Raw genomic sequence first — 22257 nt, 5'->3', positions numbered from 1 at the left:
CCCAGTTTTCTGCAATGTATTCTTCCAAGCACAAAAGCGTACCACACCAAGGACAGTCATGGACACTCTGGTACATGAATTTTGCTACACTGGTCTGTGAAGATGAAAGTGAATGTGAACATAACTGTCCACTTGTTGTCCTCCAAGTGCTTTGCTTTCTGAAAAAACTACAGTGAAGTGTTTGAACACTTCAAAACCTCTGGGAATAGGAATGTTTCATACAAAGTGTATTTTCAGGAAAACATGCAGTGTTTACACACGTTTACTCATTTTAGTATTGGATAAATGGTAGAGGTTTCTGAGCTGATCAATACTGTTCTGGGATGGAAAAAAACAAAATAAAAATTAGAAAAAATAAATAAACTGTTCATATTACCCAAAGCAATGTACAGATTTTATGAAATCATCAAAATACCAATGGCATTTTTCACAGAACTAGAAGAAAAAATCCTGAAATTTACATGGGACCAAAATAGACCCCAAATAACCAAAGCAATATTGAGGAAAAAGAACAAAGTTGAAGTTAGCACGCTACCTGATATCAAACTGTACTATAAGTATAGTCATCAAATAGCATGATAATGTCATAAAACAGACACACAGATTAATGGAATAGAATAGAAAGCCCAGAAATAAGTTTATTCTATATGGCCAATTAACATACAACAGAGAAGGCAAGAATTCACCTTGGAGTATAGACAATCTTTTCAATTAATGATGGAAAACGGTACAGATGTACAAAATGAAACTAGACCACTTTCTTATACCATATAGGAAAATAAAGTAGATTAAAGACTTAAGTGTAAAACCTGAAACCATAAAACTCCTAGAAGAAAACACAGGCAATAAACTCTTTGACACTGATCTTAGCAATGTTTTTTTAGATATGTCTCTTAGGGCAGACACCAACAAAACTAAACGAGTGGGACTACATCAAACTATAAGCTTTCACATTACAAAGGAAACCATCATATTTGCAGCTATTGATGTATCTGATGATATGGGATTAATACACACAATATATGGTAAAGAACTCATACGGCTTAACATAAAAAAGTAAATAATCTCATTTAGGGAAGGGTCATGTCAAAGAACACATATAAAAGACCCACGGACAAAGACAACCGGGGGAAGGATTAAATGTGGGAGGTAGGTGTGGGTAGGGCAAGGGAAAGCAATGGGGGGGAGGGGGACTGGGACAACAGTAATTGAACAACAATTAAAAATAAATAACCTCATTAAAAAAATGGGCAGAAGACATATTTAAACAGTTCTCCAAAGAGGACATAAAGATGGCAAACGGACACATGAAATAATGCTCAACATCATTAATCATAAGAGAAATGCAAATGAAAACCACCATGAGATACCACCTGTCAAAATAGATATTACCAAATCAACAAACAAGTGCTGGCGAGGATGTGGAGAAAACAGAATGCTGGGGCACTGTTGGCGGGAAAGCAGATTGGTGCAGCCACTGTGGAAAACAGCATGGAGGTTCCTCAAAAAATTAAAATTAGACCTAATGACCCAGCAATTACACTTCCTGGTATTTATTCAAAGAAACCGAAAACAATAATTCAAAAAGATATATGCACTCTTTTGTTCATTGCAGCATTATTTAAAATAGCCAAGATGGAAGCAACCTAGCATCTATCAATAGACAAATAAATAAACAAGATTTTTTACATATATACAATGGAATATTACTCAGCCACAAAACATTGCTGTTTGCAACAAGATGGATGGACCTAGACGGCATTATGCTAAGTGACATAAGTCACAGAAAGACAAATACTGTAGAATTTCACTTACATGTGGAATCTAAAAAACAAAACAGAAGCAAACCCATATATACATAGAACAAACTGTTTGCCAGATAACAGGAAGATTGGGGTGATGGGTAAAAATACTGAAAGGGATTAAAAGTAAGAATTGCTACTTATAAAAATAGTCATGAGAACATGATGTGCGGAGAACATAGAGAATATTTATACAGTAATAATGTGATAACTATCGGTTGTCAGATGGGCCTAGACCTGGGGTGGTCAGTGCACAAATGCCTGATCACGGTGCTGTGCAGCTGAGGCTAGTGTCACACTGCATGGAATCAAAAAATAGAACTTTTTAAATGCAATACATAACTGGACCTATTTTGATCAGTTTGGCTAGCACAAAACAGAGGTTAGACTTAATGGGTGAAGTCTGAATAAATAATGTGCTGAACTGGGAGTCCTGGATTTTTCTCTAGTTTCCAGGTAAAAATCAATTACAAATGCCCAGCTTTGTTAGGCCTTTAAAAATACTGCTTCCCACTTTATGAATTTAAGATGATGTATATTACATATGCCAGGTCTTTCTTCACATAATAGGTAAAAACTTTAAATTTCCTTTTCAAGTAGAAACTTTAATCAATCTAACATAATCTAATGATCAACCAAATAATTACACAATTAAACAAGATGAGGAAAAGAGGTCTAGACATTCAACCAAGGCCATGGACTGCTAAGTATGTCTAGATGACCTAATAGTGACTGAATGACTCTTCTGAGCTTGTAATTCAGATGTTCAAGATGTATTCCTATTACCAGTATATAAAACTCATCACGAATACTCTATTCAGATTAGAGTTTGCCTTAAGATACTTAGAAATTCAGTTGGTTAGAGAAAGAAAAAATATATAACCAAAGCTAATTGTTTAACCTACTTTTGGAAATGAAATGTGAAATTGAAATTTGAAAAAAATTCAAGTGTAACAGCAGCATTGGATAAGAAGCCAAGTTGTAATGATAACCCAGACAAAGGTTTAAAATACTTTGAGAAAACCTATTCCCACCCAGAGAATTATTGACCCCATTCAAGAAAAACTTAGTATAGGGCAGGGGCAAGGGGAAGGACACCAAATTGGAAGCTATGAGGAATGTCAAAGACATACAAGACAACACACTTCCCCTCGAAGAGTTTACCATCTATTAGAACAAAAGATACATGTGTGAAATGACCATAGCACTCTGTGCAGAGTGGAGGTCAGGTGGGGAGGAAGAACGAGGCAACAAACAGACAATCAGTGCCTTCAGCCATAAAGAAAAAGGAAAGAAATCTTGGGATCTGAAATAGCCTGATTGACTAAGAGAGTATTATGTTAAGTGACATAAGTCAGACAAGACAAATACTGTACAATTTCACTTAAATGTGGAATCTAAAAAACAAAACAAACTCAGAAACAGAGAACTCATGGTTGCCAGAGAAGTGTGGGGCTGGTGAAATGGGGAAGGGGACTAAGAAATGCAAGCCTGCAGTTATAAAATAAGTCACAGGTTGTAATGTGCAGCATAAGGGAACAGAGTCAGTAATACAGTAAGAACTATGTATGGTCACAAACAGTACTGTGCCAGTCACTCTGTGAGATATATAAATGTTGAATCATTGTGTTATCTATCTGAAACTAATCGTGTATGTCAACTATAATTTAAAATTTTTTTTTTCAAATTGGGGGGAAATCATTGCCGAATCAGTCAGTGCTAACCCCCTTCTTGGTGAGTAAACAGACTGAGAGACTCGTGTCCTCATTGCTCATCCAGTACTTTGTCTACTGTGCAGAGCTGCTTCCCCCCTCCAATTTTGCTTCTTCATGCTTTGCTTCTTTGCATGGAGGGAAGTATGACAGGAAAGACACATTGAGTCAGCTACATGGTACCCAAAATAGTAATTTAACCACCAGAATATTTAGTGAACCATTGTAACTAGATGGCTTTTGTCATCTAGTTAGCAACAGAGTAAGCAACAGAGCAAGTACTCTTTTCTTACCTTCAGCAAGAACACACAAGGGGTAAATGGGCATCCACAGTGTCTGACTGAGCCACGTCAGGACGGTGTAGGATATGCCTAGGACTGATAACATGCTGTACGTGTACCTAAAAGTGGACGAGGAACTGGTAAGCATCATTTGCTGCTGATGTCTGGAGAGTAAGAGAATGAAATACTTTACTCTGTAATTACACAAATAAAGCTGGAATGTGTGCAGACTCCATACTTTATTTCCTATAATTCAAGCAGAAGAGGTTTAAAAAGTGGGGAGAGGGAACCATGTCAGTCTGGCTTGTCTCACAAGGTGGATTGCAGACAATCAAGTCTCCCTATCAGTGACTTCGATCTCATTCAGAAGCCAAGCCCATTTTATGCAACAAACAGCTAGGGGTTTTTTTGGTTTTTTTTTTTTTTAATGACAAACAAATCTTGTAAGTATCTAGGGAGTGAATTTTAAAAATAACAACATGACTTCCAAATCCTTATTGGCACCCCTCTGCTTGCATAGCTGAGCCATCTTATGTGTCAATTAAAGAACTGTGCCAAGGACCTTATTTGGGTTACAACAGATAGTTTAAAACCTGCTTTTGTGACACAATAGATGAAATAGGCTACATCTTTTACTTCTTTGTTCCCTGAAGAGGCCAGTTGTTCCCCAATTTAGGCAAACATCAGAATCATCCAAATGGGCTTTCAACAACACAGATGACTAAGGCTGCAGAACCAAAGGGTCGCTTCTTTGATTCCCAGTCAGGGTACTTGCCTGGGTTGCAGGCCAAGTCCCTGGTAGAGGGGCGCGCAAGAGGCAACCACATTGATATTTCCCTCCCTTTCTCCCACCCTTTCCCTCTCTCTAAAAATAAGTAAATAAAATCTTTTTTTAAAAATCAGTTGACACTGGGTATGAAAGTTATCTCTGTACTATCCACTCTATTCCACAATATATCCTTATGCCATTATCATGCTGTTGCTTATTGTTGCTTTGTGGTAAGTTTTAAAATTGGGAAGTGTGAATCTTCCAGCTATGTTCTTTTTCAAGATTGTTTTGGCTATGCTGGATTCCCTGAGTTTCCATGTGAGTTTTAGGAGCAGCTTTTCAATTTCTGAGAAGGAACCAGCTGGGATTCTGATGGGGATGGCACTGAATCTTTAGATATACTGGGGGAGTCTTAATGATACTAAGTTTGCAACCGATAAACATGGGATATCTTTTCATTTATTTTAATCTTTAGTTTCTCTTAATACTGTTTTATAGTTTTGGGTGTGCAAATTCTGTACATCTTTTGTTAAACTTACTCCTACTTCTTCTGATTCTATTGTAAAAGGAATTATTTTTTTAATTTTACTATAGGTCATTGCAAATGCACAGACTATAATTGATTTTGTATATGAATTTGGTATTCTACAAACTTGCTGAACTAGTTTATTAGTTTTCATATTTTTAGTGATTCCTTCTGATTTTTATATATAAAAAAGATCACATAATCTACCAATAAAGACAGTTTCACTCTTTCCTTTCCAATATGGATCCCTCTTACATCATTTTCTTGCCTCACTGCCATGGCTAGAGCAACGGTGAGTAGAAGTGGCTAGGGCAGACTTGCTTGCCTTGTTCCAGATCTTGGGAGGAAAGCATCAGTCTTTCGTCATTAACTACCAAGTTAGCTGTAAATTTTTTGTAGAGGCTTTTGTCAGGTTGAGGAAGTTCCCTGATCTTTGCTTTTAAAAAGTCATCTTAGGGTAAGTTTGGAATGTAATTGTATTCCTATGTTATAGAAGAAAAAATTAGTTTCAAAAAAGTTAGATACTCTGGAATTTTACACCTTTGTTAAGAGAAATGAAAATATGCACACACAAAAGCTTGCACGTGGATATTCATAGCTGCATTCCTCACAACCAAAAAGTAGGAACAACTCAAATGGAAAAGTGTAGTATATCAATATAAGGGAATAGTATTCAGCCACAGGAAAAGAATGAAATATTGACAGATGTTACAACATGGATGACCCTTGAAAACATTATGCTAAGTGAAAGAAGCTAGTCACAGAAGGCCACATATTATATGACTCCATCTAAATGAAATGACCAGAACAGGCAAGTCCATGGAGAAAGTATCTTAGTGGTTACAAGGAGCTGGGGGAAGGAGGGAATGGGGAGTGACTACTAAACGAGTTTGGGGTTTTTTTTAGGGGCGATAAAATTGTTCTCAGATAGTGGAAATGATTGCACACATCTTTGAATACACTAAAAACCAAATTGTATACTTTAAATGGGTGAATTTTAATGTATGTAAATTATCTCAATGCTGGTATTTAAAAAAAGGTTAAGTGACTTGCTTAAGACTGTATAGCTAGTAATAGTGGAGGTGGAGTTCATCCTGCGATCTCCATGTGTGTCTAAAAGTCTTTCTGTGACGTCATAATACCACTCTAAGTGCACAAGTGCCTTTGTTTTGTAATGGGTCTGCTGAGTTTACGTGAACCTGAGCCGACTCGAAAAGAGTCGGGAACAGCAAAGAATAACACATCAGAGAGCTGCTGTCTCGGGGCGGGGGGGAGTGGGGGGCTCTGTGTCTCATGAACAGGAAGTCATGGCCCACAAAAGCCTGTGAAAGTTTGTACAAGTCTGCAAAATTATCAGTTAAAAATAACTTCCTAACATCCTAAGTTCTATATATAAAGAACTACAGTCATTTGGGTTTTTTTCTTTTTCTTTTTTTGTCTATAGTCATTTGAAGTCAACAAAATACTCTAATTCACTCTAGGGCTCAGCCCATTATTTAGAAATATTTTAACTCAGCTCAGTTATTGACAATGAAATAACAAATTTATATAACCCCAGCTAATTTGTTACCTTTCCACATCCAGATCTTTTCAAGCAAGAGGGGCAGTTCTCATTTGTAAAAGCTGAAGTAGCAGTTAGGACAACTCTTCAAGGTGAGCCACAGAGCAAAGCATCACTGGTGGACATAAGACTCGGCTCTCCCTGCAAAGGTCAGGGAAACTGGAGAGGATCTAGAGCAAGCAAGCGTTCTGACCAGAACTCCTAGGAAGTCCATGAAAGAACTTCATTCAGGCTTTTGAACCCACTGGAATTGCATACAAAAACACATGTGGAGGTACATCTTTTTCAGAGAGAGATGAGGGACCTATATTTAAAATTATCATGAATTTACAGAAAACACCTTTGTAAGTTCTGACTATGATACAATAAAAAAGTCTTGCTTTGCTTATTAGAGTAACATGTTCCAGAGCGATTACAAGGAATGCCTTTCGTTAGCAAGCGGCTGTGAGGTTTGTTCCAAAGTGGTGTGATGACAAGGCTCCTGCTTGATACCCGCACTGCTCCGCTGTTGTAATACCACGGTTGATTTTCATTAGCTTTGATATGCCCATTATGGGAAGCACTCAAAGTATATTTTCATATAAAGATAAAATCATTTGAAAAGGGTTTATTTTTTTTCTCTCATTCCAAGTAACCAAACATACTGAGCTATTACTGGTTTCACGGGAGAAAGCAATTTAACTGTAAGAGGTTATTTTGCCTCCTTACCTAACTATATCCAATAGATTCCAAAAGATGAATAAAACACACACCACATATTTCTCTTGGACTTCCTCTTGACTGGTGATCACCACAAAAAGGATGATTATTCTTTCTGTGAGCTAACAACAACAAAAACAGCAAAGTCAACAATTAGAATCCATCTGTTAGGCATGTAGGTAATTTTCTAATATAAAAAAAAGCAGAGTTCCTCTTACATGTATGCTTTAACTAGAAATGCATATCCTAAACTTAAAATGATCTCTGAGGGAGTAAGGTTATGGGTGAATTTCATTTCCTCCTGTTTTTTTTTTTTGTATTCTCCAACATATATAATGACTGAAAAGATAACATTTTATCTGAATCAAGATAGTTCCCTTCTTGTAATACATACACACGTGTTTTCATTCACTTTGGCAAGCTTGTGTTGCATGACTGCTATGTATTAGATGCTAAGATTACGACAGCGTGGTCCTTGTGCCAGAGGGCAGCAGCAAGAGAATGCGAGGCAGTGACTGACACAGTGTGGATAATGCTGCCACTCAGAGAGTTACGTCCGGTGCGGGAGATACCTGGCTGGGCAAAGAATGCAGAGACGAATGAAGACAGGCAACATTGCAGTTAGAAGAACAGGCAGAAGTTTGTGAGGTAGACTGGATAAGGAAAGAGCCATCCCAGGCCAAGGGAGCAGCCTCAGCAAAGAGGCAGAGATGTGAAAACAGGGTGTTCTGGGGAGTAATGAGGACCCCTGGGGGCTGCAGTAGGGTGCATAGAAGGGAATAACAGGAGGTAAAACTGAAAATGCGTTGGGGGCTGCATCGTAAAAGGTACTGAGTGACAGGCCAATACACTTTGATTTCATCCAACAAGGAAACCATCGTACCTTCATTATATTTTGGGGGGGGAGCAAGGGGAATATAATCCTAACCCTCATAAGCTAGTAGCAAATGAAAAAAAATACAATATATTCATTTTTCAGTCAGTAAGCATTTACAAATTAGCGAGAATTCACACAAGTATGGCTTAGCTCTAAGTACTGACCTCAAGAAATACATTCCTCTTTCTCAATCTAAATGTAATGTGCCTTCTTATGTTGTATTTATATCCCCTGTACAGTCTGCATTTTTATGTTTTTAATAAAACATTTCACTTTTCTTTCAATGGAGATTGAGGGAGCATACTAGTGATAAATGAAAGGAGGAGATTGTTTTATGTTTTTCAATAGCTGTCTTTGTTTTTAAAGCAGATCAAGGAAAAAAGAAGGGGATAATCTATGACTTAGAATCATAGGCAGCTAGTCCTGGAAAATCACTTAGTGCAGAGAAATCCAAGATTTGCCAACAATGGGCCATGTGATGAGAAACCCACATGTATAAGCTCTATCAGCATGTTTACGACCACAGCAGTGAGTCAAGAGGGTGCTGCTTAGTGATGGGAATTCAACCTTAGTCAAACTCTGGATGCTCTCTGTGGTTTCCCTTCTGTCAATCCTTTGTTTCTCTATTTAACTTAATTATAGTGCTGTAATGAATTAGACTTACCTGCAATGGCAGTTCCTGAGTGACCCGAGATTGCTGCCACAACACCCAGCTGCCTTCAGATAGAAGATCTTAGCAGCAAACAACAATTTAGGAACTACCTAATCTTTCATTTAATCACTGACTGCTAATTGGGAAATTCATCCACTTGGATAAAACTTCAAGAGACACGCACCATAAATACACACACAAAGCCCCTATTTCTAATGACAGGGTTGACTACTGAAAGAAAAAACCCAGATACCCCTTGATAAGAGGGATCTGCAGTGCCCCCAACCCCCCATCCTGCCAGCTACTAACTCGAGCCCACTTTTTCACAAATAAGGAATTTGGGAAGCAGACGAGTTAAGTGACTTGCCAAACAAGTGGCAGCCCTGAAAATGTATACATCCCACGTTCCCTGGTTTCCAGAGTTGTGAGCCATCCATGATGTCAGGCTGCCCCTAAATGATGAGTACAGAGAAGAAAATGTCTTCAAAAGAGAGACTGGAGCTGCACGGTGAAATTCACCCTGTTGAAAATCATCACTTGAGGGTCGGTGGCATATTATCGACAGAATCCCTATTGCACAGAAATCAGCAATCAACATGCCCCTCCCCCCAAAACACACCATGTACATACATGTAGGTGTGTGAAGATTCACAAGCACACACATTGTCAGTCTAATTAACAAATTATCTGGTGGTTATTTCTCCCTAATTTGACCATTCAATGGCAATACAATGGTAGGATTTAGGTGAAAATATTCTAAATCAACAAAAGTCAGTATTTATTGGTCACTTTATGGCAGATTCCAACTACACATCACCTCATTTAATCTCCCTAACAGCCCTAAGAAGTAAGTGCTATTATTATTATCTGCTTCTGCATTTCATAAAGTCAGAGTGACCTGCCAAAAGATCTGGAATCAAAATCTAGACAACGTCAATACTGCTGGTGAGGATGTAAAGAAAACATTATAGCAAGTAAAATAAGCCAAACTTAAAAGACTTTCATGTAAATTATTTCTTTTATATGGCATTCCAGAAAAGGCAAAAATGGAAAGACAAATCATATCAGTGGTTTCCAGGGTCTGGGGTGAGGAGAGCAAATGCCTTTGCAGAGCCTTGAAAGAAATTTTGGGACGCCGTGTGTGTTCTGGATCCTGATTACACAGGCAACTGCCTGTGTAGGTTTGTGAAAATTCATCGCTTGTACACCAAAAAAAGGCTGACTTTTACTACATGTAAATTATAGCCCAATAAACCAAAAAAGTCATTACAATAAATCCAATTAATTGCAAAAAAATCTAGGCAATGTGATTCTACATCCGTTATTCCAAAACACTAAGACATGCTCTTCTTTGCTCTTTGATGGCTGTCCCTGTGTCTTTTATCCAGGTTATATCCTATTCTTTTGCAAAGTTTCTCCTCAAAAGTTAAACCTTAAAACAGGAACCTCCTGCCCTGGCTGGTGTAGCTCAGTGGATTGAGCACGGGCTGTGAACCAACGGGTTGCCAGTTCGATTCCCAGTTGGGGCACACGCCTGGGTTGCAGGCCAAGTCCCCCAGTGGGGGCCACATCAGAGGCAACCACACATTGATGTTTCTCTCCCTTCCTCCTCCCCTTCCTCTCACTCTCTAAAAAGTAAGTAAATAAAATTTTTAAAAAAACAATAACTTCCTTAATTTTCTAAATTAATACCAAAACCTACGAAAGTCCATTTTAAATAGACTCTAAATTTTTTTCTTTTGTTTACATATAATAATTTCACCAGTTATTTGGAGCTTTACATTTAGGAGAACTTAGCACTTTGTCATTTTAAACAAACCCTATGAGAACATGACTAACTGCTAATGAATGCGCTGTGATGTTTAGTGCAACTCAAACAGGTAGAATAAAAGTACAGTAAAAAATTCTATAACTTAGCCCAAATTAAACATGGTGGTAATGTGGTCTGCTCAAAAGTATGGTAACTATAAAATAAAAATACTTTGCATTTTAACATTCTATTTGGGAAATCTTAAACTCCAGGTTAAGCAAAGACTTAAAACTAAGTTGTTACATTATACATGGTGGCTAGCACTTTAGTTATAAATTGTTCAAGGGGACAAAATAACATTTTAACTATATGAGGAATTTCTATAATCTTAGAAAATAAATTAGTTTTAGCCCCAACTACTATTTTACTATTTCAAGCCTGTGTGAGCTTTTGTTGAGAACTTCAGAAACACACCCTTATATGATCAAAAACCACCAACTGTTTTCTTCTGCAAAACGAAAGCATTTAAATAATTGCAGTTTTAATTTTTTTATTTATTCATCATTCAATAGATATTAAGTGCACTGTTCCGGGCCCTGCGCGGTAAAACTATGAACAAGAGCAAGTCCCAGCCTCATGGTATTTACATCCTATGTGAGGAGAGAGTTGAGAGTTCAAACTAAAGAGCCCAAATCCAGATTCTTCCTGCACCAATCACAATTTATGTGACCTTGGGTAATAATTTATTTAATTTTTGTGCGCAGTGATTATACTAAAGATAATAATTAGTATTATATAGTCAATATCTAGGACAAGGTTATGAAGATTAAATGAGTTAATGCATGTGAAGACCTTAGAAAAGTATTTGGCGGCACAGAGAAAGCACTAAATAAATGTATGCTATTATTATTTTTAAAGAACATAATTTAATGTAGCAGTTAGTATTTTGTAGGAAAATATACTTTTCCCTATAGATAAGACTATCACTGAATAAAAAGTTAACCTCAGTACCTTTAAAATTATACTGTGAATATAGCTTTATAATGACCACACTGAAGCACTCCATGAAACAAATGCAAATTACAGAGGAAAATCTACAATCTTACCTAAAGCATGAACTGTGTGTAGAGTTCATTCCCAGGAGGCTTTGAAGTTTTGGAAATCCCATAGCCTGACACTATCTTTAGTTTTATGTCGAACAATATAAACCTGTCCCCAACTAAAAACTGGAAAGAAAATCTATATGATTTTATGAAAAAATAAGAAGATTATTTAATGCAAAGAAGTACCTGCTTCACGGCTAAAAGGAAACTGAGGTGCAACTTGGCTGTTTCACTACAAGTTTATTTTACAATACTGTCCTTTGGAATTTCCTTCATGTTTGTGCTTGTAAGAATCTGTAACTGTGAGACCTTTGGAGAGTTTTGCTTGTCCTATCAGAGACAGAAAGTGAGATTCGTAAATATAATGATCATCTCGTAATTTGAGCTCACAAACAGAATGATAATGTTGGGGTAATAATATATTTCTATTGTTTTGGTCTATAGATTTTAAAAAGTGTGTAAAACATACCTATGCAGCCATGTTTACTATGAAGCAAAGGAAAAAATGCAGAATTTGTTATGTATTGTCCGAAGTCTTTGTATTTGGAGCATTTTTCAACAGGTGAAGGAGTAAACTGAATTGCTCGGAGGAAGTAACACCAATCTAACGACGTGAAAGTTTGCTTTGTGGCTATTTCCCCTGCTCCTGGAGTCAAAGCATCCCCGAGCTGCAGCAATACAAACCTCTTCCTCAGACTTCCACTCAAGCAAAGTCAGAACAAAGCCCTTCAGACTCAAGCAAAGTCAGAACAAAGCCCTTCAGAGGTGTCTAAATCAATATTTCAGAGTTGGCAGTATTTCTGCTCCGTAAAAGCCAGGTTGTTTTCATCAAGCCTACTGAAGTAAATTAATTTACCAATTCAAGCATTTTTTTTAACCAAGCTAATAAAATACTCAAGCTCATTTGGGAAGAAGGGATTGAAATAGTGAGATACTTAGTTTTCATTTGTATCATCACTTCTAATATAGACACCTGCATGTTTGGACCTTTTTTACTTTCCCATTTTATAGATTTGAAATAGCAAAAGTTAACTATATTTCCTTACATAATTTTAATTGGCATGCAATCATTTCCAAAAAATGGATGTCTATAAACAACTATTTATGTGACCATTTGCCCTTTCCCCTAGAGTGTGTTTCTTAAATACATGAAAATATATATCTATGTGTTAAATTATTATAGCCTTATTATGAATCTTTTTCCTTCTTTTTTCTCTAGCAGTGCTGTGTAATTCTAAAAACTCATAATGGCTTTTCTCTGTCAAAATAAAGATATGTGTATGAGCCCTGGCTGGTGTAGCTCAGTGGATTGAGCGTGGGCCTGTGAACCAGGCGATCACGGTTCAATTCCCAGTCAGGGCACATGCCTGGGTTGCAGGCCAGTTCTCCGCAGGGGCCAGTTCCCAGCAGGGGATGTACGAGAAGCAACCATACATTAATGTTTCTCTTCCTCCCTCCTTCCCTTCCCCTCTAAAGACAAATAAATAAAATATTTAAAAAAAAAGATATGTGTATGAAACATTTAAAAATGCCCAGAACAAAGCACAGAGAACACACCCCCCCTAAAAACACACCACCACCATTTGATACATACGATTCTAACTGTTCAACTAGTTTATCATCCCTACCGATTTTTGGAATGACTTATCTTGCTATTTTGGAAGGCCAATTCCCAAAAAGAGAATTCAGCTGAGACTTAGCAACCTCGCAAAAGTAATGGCATAATAATATCATGAATGTGCAGACATGTTCAACTATCTGAAGCCACGGGCACTGTGCATATTTTTCGAGACACCATATACAGTCAGCTATGATTACTGTGTCAGTCGTAGTTAGTAGCCACATTCTTAAGTACAGTTTCTTCACTTAACAATGGGGAAACAGGAAAACCAGGAAAGATTTCACAACCTTAGAGTTTGGTTTGGTTATTTTAAAGCAGGGGCCCTAGAGTCGTCTCATAAACATCTCATAACAAAGGAATTCTAACTTCTGCAGAATGCTAATAAAGGAAAGGGGAGAAAATGAAACTTTGGACTGGATGACCTTTGCTTCTGAGGCCTTCTCCAATACCATAGCCTTTCTGAACACCATAGAAAAAATAGTGCATGAATAAAATAAAGAACAGATGAACTCTCAAAGAGATAAAAAGAGGACCCAAACGATCACAAGAAAAATGAATAATCAGCCCACGATGAAAACGGTAACAGTCTTCCCAACGTGGTGATCCCTGACTTGTTACTTCTCCCAACAAAAAAGACTTCAAATCATCTGAGCCCCGTTAACAGTGGCCTCTACAACCTCATCTTTGAATAAAAAGTTTCAATGTATATTTGTCTTTTATTTTTAATTACTACACAAAAATGTAGTTTGATTACAGTGATCATATTTCTTTCTATAAGCCATCACAGTTTCAATTAATAGTGGTTAAAATCACACTTAAATATTCTGAAATTTCTGGAACTCCAAAAAATAGGATTTCCAGTATATAATACTTTATATTACTGGGCAAGCCTATATAAGTTTGGAAAGCATAAAAATGTGCATGTTTTTCTAGATATATTCAAGGTGCTCTATTTTCTTTCTTACAAATTTAACTGTCCTGGTTCTGACTTGCATTGTGTACATTAACAAGAACTCAAATGACACCACTCATTTGAAAATGCTAATATTTTAATATTAGCCAATTTAGCTTACAAAAGTAAAAAATCCAAAAAGGTATACCATAAGAAAATCTGACTTAGATTTGAGGTGAATTTGACCACGTTCCAAGAAAAATAATTTCATACAACAGAGTATACCTTTCATTTAGCCTGAGTAGTTAATTCTGTTTTCTGAAATTAACATCATGGGTTGCTGGTATTATATGCATTCTGGTTGTTAACAAATAATAAACATCAATAAACCTTGTTCCCAAATAATATGCTTCTTCTGGGAGAGATATGTGTCATTTTTTATTTTTATAAGGGAATGTGTTTAAAGGAATTCCATCTAGATCATGGATAATTGACTGTTAGCCAACCACTACTCTCTTATTAGTTCATATTTTAAATAGTGTTCTGATTTTTATTATACATTTGATATTTCAACACTTACCATGTCCTCATCTTCATGAATACCATTTCTCTACTTTTATGTAATAAGTAAAACTTAAAATCTCCCATAAACTTATAATGCTGATTTATTACGTTCCTTAGTATTATACTACTATTTCCATCTTTTAAATTTTCATGGCATTTTAAGCAAATTTAATACACGGATCTATGTAATGCCTTCGTTTTACAAAAATTTAAGGTGTGTGTTCATATTCTCAGCACTCTGCTGGGTGGTAACAATATAATCAGGTTCTGACATTTTATTTTTACAATGCAAATTTGTCAAATTTAGTTGTTTATCCTTTTTTCCAATTTATTTTGTGAATAGTTAAAAGGCAATACTCATGTCAATGCCTTTTTCTGAAGATTTTAAACACATGTTCATATAGTCACCTAACCCTTAACACTTAAGTGCTGGCAACTTATTTCACCCATTTCTGTAGTTACTCCATGAGGTACACGTTACTTTCACATCACATAAGGAAATAATGTGTGGAACACCTGTGTGACTCCTTTAAATGCATACAGCTACTAAGCGATAGAACAGAGATAGAAACCCAAGTCCAGTTAATCCCCAAGTCTATGGTTAGACACTACACTAGATAACCATGAATAATAATCACTCTTTCCCAATTGTCCTCAGTAAAAGTGGCAGAGTGAATAGAGATGGCTAGGAAATATTGTGTTCTCTGAACAGGGATGAAAGGAACTTTTTATTTTTAATTTTTTAAATTGTTGACACCATTACAGATGTCCCCTACTCACTTTCCCCTTTTGACCCCTCCACAAAGCCCCCTTCCCCTGCCTTCACCACATTGTTGTGTGTCCATGAGCTATGTATAAATACATATATTCTGTTCTTTGGCTCATTTCTTCCAGTCCCTCCTACCCACTTCCTTTCTGAAAGAAGATTTGTAAGCCCTGGCTGGTGTAGCTCAGTGGATTGAGCACGAGCCTGCGAACCAGAGGATCGCGGTTCGATTCCCAGTCAGGGCACATGCCTGGGTTGCAGGCCAGTTCCCAGCAGAGGACGTACAAGAGGCAACCATACATTGATGTTTCCCTCTCTCCTTCCCTTCTCCTCTAAAGATAAATAAATAAAATCTGTTAAAAAATTTTGTTAAAAATTTAATTTGTAGGTGGTAATATTGGTTAATGACATTATATAATTTTTAGGTGTACAAGATTATTATTCAACATCTGGGACTAATATCCAAAATACATAAAAAATTCACATAACTCAACAACAACAAAAATCCAATCTGATTAAAAATTAGACAAAGAATCTGACTACATACTTTCCAGGGAGACATATGGACATAGGAAAAGATGGCCAACAGACATACAAAAAAAACGCTTAATATCACCAGTTATAAGGGAAATGCAAACCAAAAGTACTGTAAGATAACACCTCACACTCATTACAATGGCTGTATCAAAAAAGACGAGAACTAAAAAGTGTTGGCAAGAATGTGGAAAAAAGGGAACCTCATACACGGCTGGTGGGACTGTAAATTGGTGCAGCCTCTATGGAAAACAGTGCAGAGGCTTCTCAAAAAATTCATAGATTTTTAAAAAATCATCTACTGTACCAGGTATTTACCAGGTGTGTGATGTCCTTCCCCAAAACAGCCTAGTGATTGTGGGTGATAGGATCCCACAGCGTAGGGAGAGGAGCCAGGCATCCCGCCCAGCCTGAATGGCTCCACTCCTGTGCCTCTCCTCAGCCCTCCCCTGCGCAGGGCACCGGGGAGTCAGAGTGGGGAGTGGCTGTGAAATCCCCTTCCAGGCGAGGAGCACTGCAGTTTTGCACAGAGCAACAAGCTTCATTGCCCTGAACGTTTCCAAATTGGCTCTTCTAACAGGGCAGTGTTTGAGGATGGGTAACTTTTTCATGGGATTCTCTGTGTTGGTGACTTAGGTCTTCGGTATGTAAGGACTGGCTTTTTAATGGCCATAAAGTCAAGAAAGACTGTAAATAAAACAAGTTCAATGTGAAACAAACATGTTATTCAAAAATAATAACATGATAAAAACCTACCTGCAGGAACCTAGGAAGAAGATGGCTTGATTCAATGCCAACATATATGTGCAGCAACTCCAAGAGGGAGATGGATTGGCAAAGTCTCATCACAAGTCCAATTGCATAAAAAGTGTCAACCATTGAATCTGCGTCCAGTGAATTAAAAATACATATAGTGAGTAAAAACTAGAGCGCAACCCACATCTCCATAGCACTTCTAAATAAAATTGAGATTTACCCCTGTTTTCATTGTACACGTGAGAAATTTCCTAGATCACCACATCATGAAGAGTATGCAACTAAAGAAATCAGTTCAGATTACAGTGTATTTTAATTGCTCCTCTTCCAAAAAGAAGTAAAAACTTGAAAGAGAAGGCTCCATGTCCAAGCTATAGCACTTATTCCCCATTTAGGAGACTATAAAACAATTCCTGCATAAAACCCAGTAGAATCTAGACTACATCAAGCATAAACAAGTTGGAGCCCTGGCCAGGTGGTTCAGTTGGTTGGACCATCATTCCATACACCAAAATGTTGCTGGTTCAAGTCCCAGTCAGGGCCCATACCTAGGTTTCAGGTTCAATACCTAGATGCAGGTGCAGGTTCAGGGTGCCTACAGAGGCAACCAATTGATGTTTCTCTCTCACATCAATGTTTCTCTTTCTCTCACTCTCTCCCTCTTAAAAAAATCAATAAACATGTCCTCAGGTGAAGATTAAAAAGTGTAAACAGGCTGGAGGTGAGCTTATTACAGAAGCTTCTGTAATAAGTTTCTCACAGCTTTTCCACTGAAAAGAAAGTGAGAGATGAGAAAAATAAGATTTCAGAGATGCTTTACAGAAATGGCATTAATGATGCCATGATATCAAATAACAGTTTATGTGTGTCTAGTATGTGTGCCCTATACATACTTAGTGTTCTCTGGATTTTTGTTAGTTTTTTAAATTAAATTTATTTTGGTGATAATATCAACTTCGGGTGTCTATCTTTATAACACAACATCAGTAGACTCTGTTGTGTGCCCACCACCTGAATTCTAATCTCCTTCTGTCAAAGGGGACCATGTATTTGGTCCCCTTTACCCCCCTCATCCTTCCCTTACCTGCCCCGAGTTTTGTTAGTTTGAAACACCAGAACCTGGACCTCTGGTGGGGCCTTTTGGAGTTTGCACTGCAGAGGGCCCAAATGAAAGATTGAATTTGGAGAGAGCTGAAATGGGAGTGAAACAAATGTTCCTCCAAAGAGGACAAATATGTTGGTTTAAATTTTAAAATGAAATATTTCCATATCAAGAAATATCTAAGGAAGACTATGCTCTCTTTCCTGACCATAAATTACCATCGAGCACGAAGGGTTTCTCTTCTCAGCAGCTCTGTTTGTGGACACTTAATATCATCCCCATTTCGCAGGTGAGCTCTGAGGCCAAGACAGTCTGTGCTTTTACCCAGCAGCCTACCCTTGCTCTGACAGAGCACTGTCGGTTGCACAGCTCCATGAGGGAGGTAGGCAGCAGGTGTTGCTGGTTCAGGTCATCAGCTTCTACAAACTGCTAACTTAATTTATACATTGGTTCAAGAATTATACTGAAACTCCATTTCAATCTGCCTTCCATATGAATAGGTTATGTTTCTTTAATAAGTAGCTTTTCCTGGCTGGTGTAGCTCAGTGGATTGAGCACGGGCCTGCGAACCAGACAATCGCGGTTCGATTCCCAGTCAGGGCACATGCCTAGGTTGCAGGCCAGTTCCCAACAGGGGACACACCAGAGGCAACCATACATTGATATTTCTCTCCCTCTCTCCTTCCCTTCCCCTCTAAAGAAAAATAAATAAAATCTTAGAAAAAATAAGTAGCTTTTATAATTATAACAGCAGAATAAAATTAAGAAATAAACACATTGTTCACTAAAGCAGTTTTTCCCACTGGAAAGGCCAGGTAGCAAAGGAGTTCATGGCTCATGACTTGGGCTGTGAATGACCTGTGATGTGCCCACAAAGCCACAGCCAACTTCCAAGGCCTAGAAGTGGTTTGTTTGTTTTTTCTACAAATATAAAGGAAGTTTTTCCATTGCCTGTGTTTTCCTCTGCTTGAAGACTCCCAACACAGCTGAAATTCAAGCCTGAGGTTGTACCTTTGGAGGTTCCTAACAAAGACAAGAAGTTTTCTGTAGATTTGCAGTAAGAAGAAAGCAACATAAAATAGTTTAGGATACCTCCGAAGTTGATTAATTTCCTGATGATACAGAAGTCTGAATTGATGAGCACAGCATGGCTTTTCCCAGATATATTCGACATGTTTGTTGTTTAGCTGAAACCAGCAATTGCTCAAATGGCCAAGTCACTCAACAGTTGTAGACTGTGATGACACCATGTGGGGATGGGACATGAAAAGAATTTTATTTTGACAATCTTTTAGTAATTCCTTTTTTTTGAAAATTGAAATGTTATTTAAAAATCTTTACTTTTTAGGAAACTGGAAGAAGCTTCTAACTTAAACCATTAATGCCAACTTCCATAGAAGTGATGAGCCACCTATACAGCATTTTCTTAGGGATACATTAATTAGTAGTCTCCAGTCACCTTAAACCTGGGCAGGTAAAAATAATGGAAAAAATTGGTTAGTTCCTAATTTCTCTGCACAAAATATTAGACATGCTGGAATTTAAAGATTTCCTCAAAACTCACCACATCTACCAACATTCAGTCCAAAACCAGGAGGGAAGAGAGAAATGGTATCAACGCCATGAATATTTTTTCAGGGATAAGCCAAACTCCTTTTCCTCATCTTACCTTCCCCCTTCTCCAGAAAGGATTTGTTTTTTGTACTAAGCATGGTTTCTGAAAAATGTGGTCACTAAATTTAGAGGCGTGAAGGGTATTAGGTAAAGTTCACAGACATTAAAAAATTAACTTAAGCAAGACTAGGTGGAAACAAGGAAAAAAGTAAAAAATCAAGAAGCATTTTAGAGTTTTACCTTTTCCAAATGAAAAGAATCTGACTGTCATATTTGTAAGTATCCATGAATGGCCACAGAACTGGATTAAGTAGTAGATGAAAAGATAGGCATTCTTCCTATACCTATAAACACAGAAAAATCCATTAAACACTATAAGAAACATCTTTGAATTAACCTACTGGTGAAGCAGAGCAAACAAGAGAAAATTATTCTCTATCAGTCTATTATTTAGTTACCCCTCTAATGCACATCAGATTTTCAAAAAACCATAACACACACCTTCCACTAATGAGTATCCTATATTGCTTAAAGCCAAGTATGGTTTTATTTCAAAATCCACTTCGTCTATGATAAACTTCTAACCTTGCTGCTCACCAACAGATAAAAGTAAGCATTGCAAAGACCACTTTGAATATTTTGGGGAAGAAAAAAATACATGGGGAAGGAGTTTGTATAGTCAGTATGCGTTGTAAGTGCAGAACTTGAGATCTCCAGACCTGGTTCACAGTCACCAAAGGGGAGCAGTGAAAGCGGCCTTCCCCAATGGCGGGTTATTCAGTCATTGGACATACCTGACTTTAGAATGTGTTATGTGATTAGGGTATCTCTCCATTGCCTCCTGTGTGGCAAGGGCAGATGTATCCTTCATCAGACACACACAGAAGGCAGTTTAGTGGCTCAGGCCAGAAAAAGGAAGTCAAGCTGGGTTTAAAAAAGGGTTGCTGGAGAGATGACTAAGCGATGATTGACAGATAAGCCTTTGAGGGAGTCCAGCCAAGCACTGTCTGAAGTGTTCCCGGGGGTTCACAAGGGTAGTGGGAGTGGCCCTGCCAGTATAGACAAGATTTTCTCCTATGGGGATGTGAAACCTCTGAAAAGTAAGGCTGGAAAGTAGGCACAGTGTGGCTTTATGATTTTACTCAGGCACCCTACAAATGCCACAAGCTACTAACGGGATAGGGAAGCGGAATACCTCCCTTAAAGCAGCATCAGAATCACTTGGAGTCTTGGTTAAACATACAGTCCCCGAGCCTTACCACTGAATGAGTTTTTCTGGAACTGGGCCCTCTAATACACACATTCACTAGGTTTTTCGGTCGCGGGTAGATCTAAAATTCACCCAGCTACGCTAAGTCTGACAAAGTCAAGGGAATGGCACCGGGTGGAGGGGAGGGAAGGGAAGAAAGACTGGCAAAGAGCGCACAAAATGAAGGGGTGGCCGCCCCGCCTGTCCTGCCTATTTCCTCATCTGTAAAATGAGGGAAATAACAGAGCCTTCCAACCAGAGTTATCGAAAGAATTAAACTAGCTCAAGGATGTGTTAGGCACAGGGTTGCATTGTTCAGCGCTCACCAGGGCCTGCTCAGACGCTGATGGGGCGGGGAGACCTCGCCCCGGCGGCCCCTCCGCCCGCACCCTCTCCCCTCCGGCCTCGGCCGAGCGCCCTACCTGGGCTGCAGCCAGGCAGGCAGCGCCATGGGCCCCGTGGGCTGCCACCGCCAGGGCCTTCAGCGCCGTTCAGAGAAGGAGCACCAAGGGGGACCTCGGGAGGGGCAGCCCCGCGGCCGGGTGCGGAAGGGCGGGGCCTCTCTACATTCAGCAATTTACAAAAAAAAAAAAAAAAAAAGCCCAAGGTTGTGCAACGGGCAAGCGAAGCAAACCAAGGTCCTCAAGTTCCTGCAGCTGCGGCAGCAGCGCGCTGCACCACAAATGATCCACCTCCTCCTGATCCAGGCTACACCAGCCTGGCAGCAGCCGGAACGTGCCCACTCACCCCCGGCGTTACCCGCAGGTCCACGCAGCTTTTTGCAGGGAGTCCTAGTCTCAGGGTCGAGACTCCGCTGCAGCTTCGTGGAAATTAACAGGCCCTTCCACCTGGCCTTCAAAAGCAGGCAATCAAGCCATCCCAAAGGCTCTCGGGGGGGGGGGGGGGGGGTGNGGGCGGGCCGGGGGGGGGGGGGGGGGGGAGGTGCGGCCCAGGTGCGCGCCTCTCTTATATCCCTCACCTGTGAGGGAGGGGTTCAGCCAGGAAGTTGGTGGCCACACCTCCCCTAACACCTTCCTTTCAGCTGCTGGGCCTGATTCCCCCAGGATCAGGCATCCGTGGCCTCTCGTTTCCCCTGGCTTCTCACTGATGCTCACACATCCTTTTATGTTTCTTGCGCATTCACCTCCTTATCTTAGCCCACCACCCTGAAAACCTTCTCCTGTTCCATCAGCCCTATGGTATCACCTCATGCTCAGATGACCCACCTCCTACTTTGCCTATGAGATCCAGACCATCTTCCAGGTTGTATGCCTTCTAAGGGGAACTTCCTAATTTTTTTTAATATTTAAAAATTAAAATTAAAATAAAGAACAAATAGCCAAGAAAGCGAGACAATACCACCTGATTTGGAGAGTTAGAAGGTAAGGTATTTTACCTAAAGGAAAATTGAGGCTTTGAAAAAATGA

The 22257-nt window shown here is 38.8% G+C and overlaps 1 protein-coding gene across 3 annotated transcripts in view; it reads right to left on the bottom strand.

Moving 5' to 3' along the window:
* Nucleotides 1–21689, bottom strand: part of HACD4 (3-hydroxyacyl-CoA dehydratase 4) — a 30639-nt gene extending 8950 nt beyond the window's left edge. Inside the window, exons 1-5 of one of the 3 annotated variants that reach the window (XM_037061894.1) lie at nucleotides 21590–21689; nucleotides 19822–19925; nucleotides 16866–16993; nucleotides 7360–7472; nucleotides 3808–3914 (exon numbers count right to left, since the gene is read on the bottom strand). In XM_037061894.1, the coding sequence (XP_036917789.1) occupies nucleotides 3808–3914; nucleotides 7360–7472; nucleotides 16866–16993; nucleotides 19822–19852 (379 nt within the window). In that variant the 5' untranslated portion in view covers nucleotides 19853–19925; nucleotides 21590–21689. Of the gene's footprint in view, nucleotides 1–3807; nucleotides 3915–7359; nucleotides 7473–16865; nucleotides 16994–19821; nucleotides 19926–21252; nucleotides 21377–21522; nucleotides 21543–21589 lie in introns of those variants that run through there. The other 2 variants (XM_037061893.1, XM_037061892.1) reach the window with 2 other exon arrangements.
* Between the last annotated feature and the right edge of the window lie 568 nt (nucleotides 21690–22257).

Source organism: Sturnira hondurensis, unplaced genomic scaffold, assembly GCF_014824575.4.
Source record: "Sturnira hondurensis isolate 20B ecotype Veracruz unplaced genomic scaffold, ASM1482457v3 Scaffold0013559, whole genome shotgun sequence".
Taxonomy (NCBI): Eukaryota; Metazoa; Chordata; class Mammalia; order Chiroptera; family Phyllostomidae; genus Sturnira; species Sturnira hondurensis.
Note: the sequence above shows the minus strand (reverse complement) of the source record. Positions and strands in the feature narration are given on the sequence as shown.